This window comes from Ptiloglossa arizonensis, chromosome 1 (genome assembly GCF_051014685.1).
Source record: "Ptiloglossa arizonensis isolate GNS036 chromosome 1, iyPtiAriz1_principal, whole genome shotgun sequence".
Classification (NCBI taxonomy): Eukaryota; Metazoa; Arthropoda; class Insecta; order Hymenoptera; family Colletidae; genus Ptiloglossa; species Ptiloglossa arizonensis.
Window position 1 is genome coordinate 9,426,352 of NC_135048.1, and position 9,436 is coordinate 9,435,787.

General features: G+C 33.3%; 1 protein-coding gene across 1 annotated transcript; it reads left to right on the forward strand.

Annotated features, from left to right (window-relative positions):
• The first annotated feature begins 7,440 nt into the window (after nt 1–7,440).
• Nucleotides 7,441–9,233, forward strand: Pqbp1 (poly-glutamine tract binding protein 1). The gene is made up of 6 exons (XM_076322516.1): nt 7,441–7,700; nt 7,994–8,103; nt 8,222–8,397; nt 8,474–8,654; nt 8,761–8,927; nt 9,025–9,233. The coding sequence occupies exons 1-6, from the start codon at nt 7,631–7,633 to the stop codon at nt 9,215–9,217; spliced, it is 897 nt and encodes a 298-aa protein (XP_076178631.1). The 5' UTR covers nt 7,441–7,630; the 3' UTR covers nt 9,218–9,233.
• The last annotated feature ends 203 nt before the right edge of the window (nt 9,234–9,436 follow it).

Genomic DNA, 9,436 nt, shown 5'->3' on the forward strand with positions numbered 1-9,436 from the left:
TAAATGAAAATGAAACTACAAAGTTAAATGTACTAGCCACAACTGTTGTCACCACAAAATAAATAAAAGAAAATTATATGTATATATATATACGTCTATATACATATATGTATGAATATGTAAAAGTAAGTTTAAATACTGAACATATCTGTAAAGCCACGTAGCATCACATTTTTTAAACTAATTCAACATATTGCCATTTTATTGTTAACCATCGTCCGTGCATTTTGAAATTAGCCGATCGAGGATCGTTTTCGGTGTTTTGTCTTTCTTGTAAATAGAGAGGAGGGAAAACGAACGAACGAAAAAGTAAACAAGGTACAGAGTAGGAGGTTGGGAGGGGGGAGGGGGGCTTTCACGAAATCTGTATTTCGTTTCGAGAGACTGTCGTTTTCTTTGCGATGATGCAGTTTCAAAATGCAACGGGAACCAGGCGAATGGTTATTAACCGTTTGAGTGCTAATGTTCTCCTCGGGTTTCTTGCCAAAAGCACGTCTTACTCACGGCATAGAATAGGACATATTTTTGTTTGGTTCAGAAGAACAATAGAAAATAATTTTCAATCCTCATTTTGTCGAATTCAATGAAAATTGCGATTATCATCGATACAGCTGTACACAATGAATGCAGAACTTAGAGTAAAAAGTAGACGCGATCGCGCTTCCCTCGTTCTTGATATAACAAAAGGAAAGCGCGATCGCGGTTTCCACTATTTTAGCATAACTATAGACGAGCACTCAAACGGTTAACATACTTTTTAAAAACATTATTGCGTAGCGATACTGTTATTTGTACGATATATAAATATATATGAAGCGTTTACGTTGTACTGTTAAAGAGCGGCCCCATTCAACGTTGAGCGGGTACAATGAACGTCGTAAAAGTGTATAAAAAAGTTTTAAATAGACCACTGTATGTATACTGAGAAACTTTAACCGCGTAACGTGCTAGATATTAAAATAATATGGCATATTATAGTTGTGCGTTCAAGTAGACGATAAAAAAAAAAAAAAATTTGTGAGACAGAAAGGAAAGTAATTTCGTATTTGTATAGTGCCATCGTGAATCACCAATTAAGAGAGACGAACCGACTTTTACATTAATGTTATCTTTATTTCTTACTTTGTTTTTCTCTCATTTTCCTACATTCTCTTTCTTCGCTCTGTTCTGTTCTATTCTGTTCTTATTATCCTTCTGTTTTCCTTGAGCGAATCTTTGATAGATTCGAGGTCATCAATTTGCAGTAATACTCGGTTGTTTACAGGCTTGTAACGTTGTAATCGCACACGTGGTTGTCAAGATTACGAAACGATCGAGCCGAATATATTTAAATTAAGAAGTAAACCCTTTCTCTCGTCTTCTGTTCCTCCGTCAATTCACATTCGATGCCACACCAAACGATAATACACAACATTCGTGGCTAACTAGCGTAATCGGTACTTTATCGCGTGAAATCGGGCATCCACGAATCGCTTCTTCGGATCTTAACTTTCTTAGAGACTTTTTGCTGACAAATTAGATTAGAAGTGTGAACATTCAAAATAGAATGCTTACGATTATCTCGTTCGCGAACATTTCGTATTACGACGATCAAAATTCAGGAGGTCCTTTTGGAATTAATATTAATATGATAATTAATCTATTAACATGTATAGAATAATTGTTCAGTGATAAACATTAATTCAAAAATCCTTTTAAGGACCTCTAATCCTTTTATATTTCAATATCCATTTAAGAGGTGATCCATATCTTCCAGTACGGATAGAGGACACACAAGAATATAGAATTGTTTATCTTAAAAAATCATATTTACATTAAACTAGTAATACAAACGAAAAGAAACAGTGGTCTCTTAAAAAAACTCACGTAAACTATTAACTCCAAAATATTGAAAGACCAGTAAACACAATTTGCAATATAATTTTTCCTCGATGCATTAAATTTTTCTTTAAATAATTAAAGAAAGGCAAGAAGCAGATATTTTTAGAAATATTCGTAGATGCCCGATTTAAACGCATTTCGTTTATACGTACGTATTTCTTTGGTGCTCGACATATCTGATCGTTGTTAAATATTATATTATTGTCAATACACTATAATCATTATCATCGTCATCGTCATCGTTATCATCATCGTCATTATTGTGATCATAACTGTTACTACTACACCACAATCACCATCACCACCACCACCATCATCATATTACTACTACTACTACTATTACTACTACTACTGCTACAACTACTACTACTACTACTACTACTACTGCTACTACTACTATTACTACTACTACTACTACTACTACTACTACTACTACTACTACTACTACCACCACCACCACCACCACCACCACCAACACCACCATCACCACCATCACCACCATCACCACCATCACCACCATCACCACCACCACCACCACCACCACCACCACCACCACCACCACCACCACCACCACCACCACCACCACCACCACCACCACCGCCACCACCACTACCACAACTGCTACTTCTACTACTACTACTATACTACTACTACCACCACCACTACTATTACTATTACTACTACTACTACTATTACCACCAACACTACTACTACTACTACTACTACTACTACTACTACTACTACTACTACTACTGCTACTATTACTACTACTACTACTATTACTACTACTGCTACTACTACTATGATTATTTTTATTATTATTATTATTATTATTATTATTATTATTATTATTATTATTATTACTGATCATAACGAGCATATGCGCCGTTTATCGCCTATTACTCGGTCAGTATAATAATTGTCGGAGTTTAGTGGTAATCAATAATTATTTCATACAACTCTGTGCACATCACAAACACACACGGAACATTGTAAACACACATTGTGGTTATATTTCAGTGTATCAGCATAATGATATGATGTTTCCCATAGAATACATTTTACTTGGTTTTTATATTTGGCAGTATTTTATTTAAGCGTCACTTGGGCACGCGCGAATCGCACCGGTTACGTTTGCGAACAATTTTCAACACAAAATTCAACGAAATTTGTTAAAATAAAAATCCTATTGAGTTATAAAGGGTATTCAATATAAGAAAGAACTGGAAGTTGTTCAAGTAACCCACAGTGATTATATAGAAATAATCTTGAAAATAATTTCCTTACTTAAATAAATCGTTAGCGTATCGTTCAATTATTATAAAATTGATACGACGTCTTGATACAATTCTCAACAATTCGATTTGCAGAACAATATGTATTATGCAAATATTGAAAACTGCTTGTAATTGAACAATTTATTTGTGGATAGTTCGTTCCGAAACTGTCAATAATTTACAGAATTTTATTGTTAGTAGAATTATATAGACCGTGATCTGTATAAAAAATGATCGTTAGGTGAAGGTTTCAAGGTCATTTGTTATCCACGATGCGTAAACGTCTAATGTTTATTTCTCTAGTAATATTTAATATTATTAAGGTTCGTAGCATTCGCACGTGCCTGTCAAGTGCTATATTCCAACACCTACAGTTTCGTCCACTGAATTTGTTGCAACAAACAATACTTATCGATTATTTGTAACATATGTTGTACTTTACCCCCCCCCCCCAGCCCCCAATTATTTGATATTCTTGTAAGAAGAATATTTTATATTTACGTTTCGATTATTTTTATTACCATTACGATTAAATTTGTTCGAATTGTATAAAGAAGGCTGAATTAATTAATTTTCATTGAAAACATCTTCGAGCAAATTCAGCTTGTTTTTATAAATTTCATTCGAAGAAATGAGTCAAATATCGCGTTTGTCGAGAAAACTCGTGGTATCGTAACGCCGCTGCCTTTTACTTTCAAAGCACGAGGAATATACATGCAATGTTGTTGTACAAAAGACAATGGAACGTTAATATTTTTCTAACTGTTGATTGTTAACAAAAAACGGTGTCTCTTGAAAAACTCGAAGCTTGTTGGAGGCATATAAATTTCCACTCGGGACCGAGTTTTACCGGATACGATGTCTAGAGGTATGTTGTGCGACCAAATGGAGTTGGTTTCCTGTAACGCAACAGCTCTAATGTACCTACACAATTACCTGTCCTGTTGTCTTCTTCGAAACATTGGGTTCTTACGCATGAAATGTCTGTTTGATGTCCTACAATTAGTGTACTGTCTCATTGTAAACGAAAGATCGACCTGAACTCTGTTCCTCAAACAGAAACAGCAGAAAGTGTCTCATTCTTCATTCTCTGTACCACGCGTTTCATTCGAAGTTTGAAACTTCGCAATGATCGTCATATTCTTTGGATTTATCGTCCATCAATCGTCGAACCGGGAAATATAGCATTTTTATTCATCGAGAGTGAACAAAGTGGAACATCCGCGAGCGCGTGTTCGTTCATTCGTGAAAATTAAAATTTTGATATAATTAGGTGTATCTTCGCAAAAGTATTGTCAATGGATTGGCGAGATATTCGCAATAAAAATGAGTCCAAACACGACCTCATTTGGACCATTTTTGATGGTATATTATTCGAACAATTTTTTGTTTAATTACGTATCAAAAGTAATCCGAAGGAAGTCGTGTTTGAATTTATTTTCACCGAGAGAATTTTATGAATTCATTGACGATACTCTTATGAAAATACAATGTTAAATATCAAAATTGTAATTACATTACACAGACTACTGTACTGTACTAGATATAAACTTCATAGTTTTGTAGCTCCAAAAATATCCTTTTAGAATTCATAGGAGTCTGAGACACTCGAAAACTTCAGGAAACTCGTAGGACTCTTAACTCCACAATTCTGTGCACATGGAGTTTAATGTCCTATGATGTTCTTGATTCGAAGGATGAGTATCATTTGCACACGCACTTCTGTGCAAATGTTTAATTAAGAACACCGCGATGTTTAATATAAGAAAAGAATGGACATTTCATATGTTACAGCCCAAAACAATATACACATACGGGTAGAACGAGTACGTATGTATTGTTGCGCGAATTGTGTGTTTTTGTCGACATATTGGACGTGTGCAAATCGAACGCGATTTAATCATCTGTTAAAACGAATTGTGCGCGCGTATCGTAATAATATTTGTTTAAAGTACTCGAATAAATTTTCGTAAAGCTAAGGTTCATTTCTTACGAGTAATTGGACGTCTTTTTCGTTGTTACTGAACGAAACATCGATAGTTACACAACCAGAAGTAGAATTCGCACACGTCTGAATGTGTAACAATTATATAATAAAATAATAATGTATGTTTGTGACCATCGTAAATTCTTCTTTCTGGTCTGTGAACACATTTCGTTCATTTCTCATAATTGTCCACTTCGTGAACGTCTTTGTCCGTTTATAACGTACATCTTAACTTTGTTGTTCGATGTTCCCAATTGTACCTAACAAACGAACACTTTTGAACGATCTTTTAATGTATTACCGTTACATCATTCTTTTTTTTTTTTCTTTTTAAGACATTAACGAACTAAGAAAATTACAAATTTTGTATATAAAAATTACTAACAATTTATTTCATAAGTTACGATTATCTCGTTTTGTCGTGTACTAAGTTTTGAAAATTTATAACAAAATTTAAGCGAACTAAATCGCTCGACTACTTTTTCCGTGTTTTCTTTTCTTTCGATATTTTCGCTACGTAAATTTCGTCAGATTAATCATTTCTAACGGTTTCTCTTTGTTATTGATAAGTAACTTTTTTTTCTGTGTTTTTTTTCTTTTACCGTTACAAACACATGTACACACATTTTCCTGTGGAAAAGCGCACGTTGTAACGCAACACCGTACTGTGTAATCTGTATCTACGTTGCTCGATCATCCATCTCGACTTTTCTTGATCGTTCTATTCGAACTGTACAATTTAGAGATACTTTTACACACTATAAAACGGGTACATACCCGTGCACACTCAACAATCATGTGGTATACTATACTATAATCGGTGTGACAGAACACACAAAAAAAAAAGCGGTAACGCATCTTTGCACCGAGTACTAACACAACTTTCATTGTGACGTCCACTAAAATGTAATTTATACGATTGTAAACATATAAGATCAACGAGATGTCGATTAGATCGTTCCGCGTAACGCGATCGATCACTTTTGCATGAAATTTTCTAACGCTAATTTTTCTATCGCTGGATGTTCGAACGTTCTGAAAATTGTAAACGTTGTACAAAATAATAAGGTGTTTACGTAGGGTATTTCATTTGTCATGATTATATTGAATATTTCTGTTGCATTCATCGTCGCGAAAAAGGTCTTTGGAAGAATTGGACAAATATTATGATAATTGATCTATAATTTCAAGGTCATGAACTTCTAAATTGAAGTAGAATATAGTTGTTGTTGTTGCTGTTGTTGTTGTTAACAAGACTCTATGGCCCTTAAATGACCTTAAACATGATCGTACCTTTAAAGATCCATCGCTTGTTATCTACCAAGCATCTCATTTGACGCGATCATTCTGAATGTCCCTTTTTTGTGATGTGCTTGAACTCACTTTTTTCAAGGTCATCGATTTTTCCTTACCTTGGATTTTCAGAAGTATATCACCTTGGAAGAACTGTGAATTTATCGTGATATTTACGAACAAATTCGTCCGAAAACGTTCTTCGTACCATTTAAAACAACGAAAAAATTTGAGATGATACGTGACAAATGGAACACCCCGTATATACGCGTCCATCTTTTATTAAAGCGTACGATGTAGCAGAGTTTAAAATGAGCTTGAAAAGGGCGCGTAAAGCGAATGAAGATTAACAATAGGATCGCGTGATAGATTGATATCTTATATGTATACGATCGTATCTGTCCTCTGTAGAAATGCCTTATTGTCACGTGCCTCGATTAACAATTAAACTGTTCACCTGCTTATCAATTACTTGTTAGTGTACGTAACAAAATATGTACTACGTGTAATATCGCGTTATTCTTTGTACTGCTCTTGTAAATATATTCTGAACGATTACTGTCATCGGGTGTCGTCTATGAAGTGAGTATTTTTCAAAAATCACTTATTTATCCTACTTCCTCATGATATACATCCTTCACCCTTATCGCCCTGTTTCAAAACTATGCAGGTAATTATGTTTAGATCTAAATTATAACATACGTACGTTTCGAATGGATGCGATATAATTATTGTGGTTCATAATTATCTGCTCAAATAGTTTCATCGAATTATGTTTCAGTTTATTCGTTCTATCGTCTCTTAAAAACTTTGAATCAGTTTTTACGCATGTGTGCTTGCAGTTGGTCATTCTTTCAGGACATTGAATCAAGTTTAATCAAGTGGATATATTAAATAATTTTAAAGAATGACAGATATAGAATTTCGTGAATTAAAAATATAAATTTATTTATTAGGTAGTATTTGAGTAAAAGAAAACTATAATCTAATTGCAATTCATGTTTAGCGTCCGTATCGTTGTATGACAGGACCATTCGCAGTTGCTAGTATCAAGCAGCTTTTAAGTATCGGATAAACAGTATGTTTGTACAAAGTGGGATAAATTTGAAGTAAACGATTTTGTTATTGAATCGTGAAGATATTTATATGTTTATGTGAAAAGGGAAGGAAGCGTATAATTAGAATTAAAAAAATGCCACTTCCAGCTGCCCTAGCCGCACGACTCGCGAAAAGGGGGCTTATTTGCGGATCAGAAAAACACGGTAACTATTGTTAGACTAATAATTTTGCGTATTTTTTTTTTTTTGGTTTCATTAATCTTCTCGTTATTTTATGCTTTATAAATGTTAAATAACGTAATCAGCCCTTAAATTGTAAACATAACCTTAAAATATTTTAACGTAAAATGCAATTTAAAGATCGCACAAAATGATGTAAAAAAATTATATTTCGTAATTTTATAAGTAAATAATCATGTCGATATTTTTTTCAAGTATTAATTAACAAATTAGAATATTAGAAACTACTGTGAAATTAAAATTGTACTTGTTCTTAGACTCTACAAGAAAAGAAGCCAAGAAGAGGATCCACGAGGAAGTAATTGCTGAAGATTATGACAGTACAAAAGATGAAATTAATCCAATTGATATTTCTCAAAAATTCATGGCAAGTACTATGTTAGAAATGACTATGAAAAGATTATATCATACTTGGGTTAATTTGTATACCACTACAAGCTCAAAAATTTATGCAGTCTTATTACATCTTGTAATATTTATTTCAGGGTTACAGTGGTTGTCCCAATAAATACAATATTTACCACGATTGTACAAAAAAATGTAAAGAATTATGGGGTCTTGGACATGTACAACCTACAGATAAATACTTGAAGAAACAAATGCGACTTATACAAAAGTATCCTTTGCCAGAGACATGGAAAGCAGTTTATGATCCAGGATGGTAAGTACAAATCCTATCTTTTTAAACACTATTGCTTTTGGTATTCATTATATTAATATTTTTAATTTACCAATAGTGGCCAACATTATTATTGGGATTGGTCGTCCGATCTTGTGTCTTGGTTACCACCAGGTCATCCAAAATGTCAGATATCTCAGCCAGCATCTCAGTTAAGGGAGGAATTACATCTTAAAGCAGCAGAGCAAGATGATAATATGTCAAGTGATGATAGCGGTAGCGATCAAGAACCAATGGAAGTTAGTAGTTTAATTTCGGTGTTATGTAACTAATATTTATTTTATATATCTGCATATATATGGTAATATATGAACTTCTGTTGCAAATAAAATTTTGACTTTTCAGGTAGATGAACCAGATCCAAAAAAAGATAGAAAAATAGAAAACAGAATAATGAGACACAAATCAGGAGACAACAAAAGACTACAAAGATTGGATAGGTCTGACAGTAAAGATAAAAAAGATCGCACTTTGGACCCCATGGATCCAGCATCTTATAGTGATATTCCACGGTATTATTTTTAATTACTTTATATTATTTTATATTTATGTGCATAAATGTGAAATATTTTATTCAAAAACTATTATCTATTTCGCCATACTTTTCAGAGGTAAATGGTCAGATGGTTTAGCAAGACACAATGAAGCTAAAACAGGAGCAGACACAACTGCTTCAGGGCCACTTTATCAAATGAGACCATATCCTAGTCCAGGTGCAGTACTTAGATCAAACAGAGCTAATAAAACTGAATCAGAATCGTCAAATAAACCTAAAGTAACGGGTCCCGAAAAACCAGAATAAAGATTTTAATTTTCTATGTATTGTGTAATTTATTGTACACCTTAAACTGTCTATTATTTGTCAGATTTGCATAGGTAATTTTGTTTGTAAATAATTCATTTAAGAATTATTAATTATTTAAGGAACTATTAAATTTGTTAAGTTTTCTTATGCTTCATTTTCAGTAATAACCGTTTCTCAAGTATATTTAAAAACGTATTAAATAATTGCCTTTTAGAT

Bases quoted from the DNA above. Each gene is read 5' to 3' on its own strand.
- Pqbp1 (XM_076322516.1), top strand. From the start codon at position 7,631: ATGCCACTTCCAGCTGCCCTAGCCGCACGACTCGCGAAAAGGGGGCTT. The intron at 8,104-8,221 runs GCAAGTACTATG...TATTTATTTCAG, and splicing joins ATATTTCTCAAAAATTCATG to GGTTACAGTGGTTGTCCCAA. The intron at 8,655-8,760 runs GTTAGTAGTTTA...TTGACTTTTCAG, and splicing joins GCGATCAAGAACCAATGGAA to GTAGATGAACCAGATCCAAA.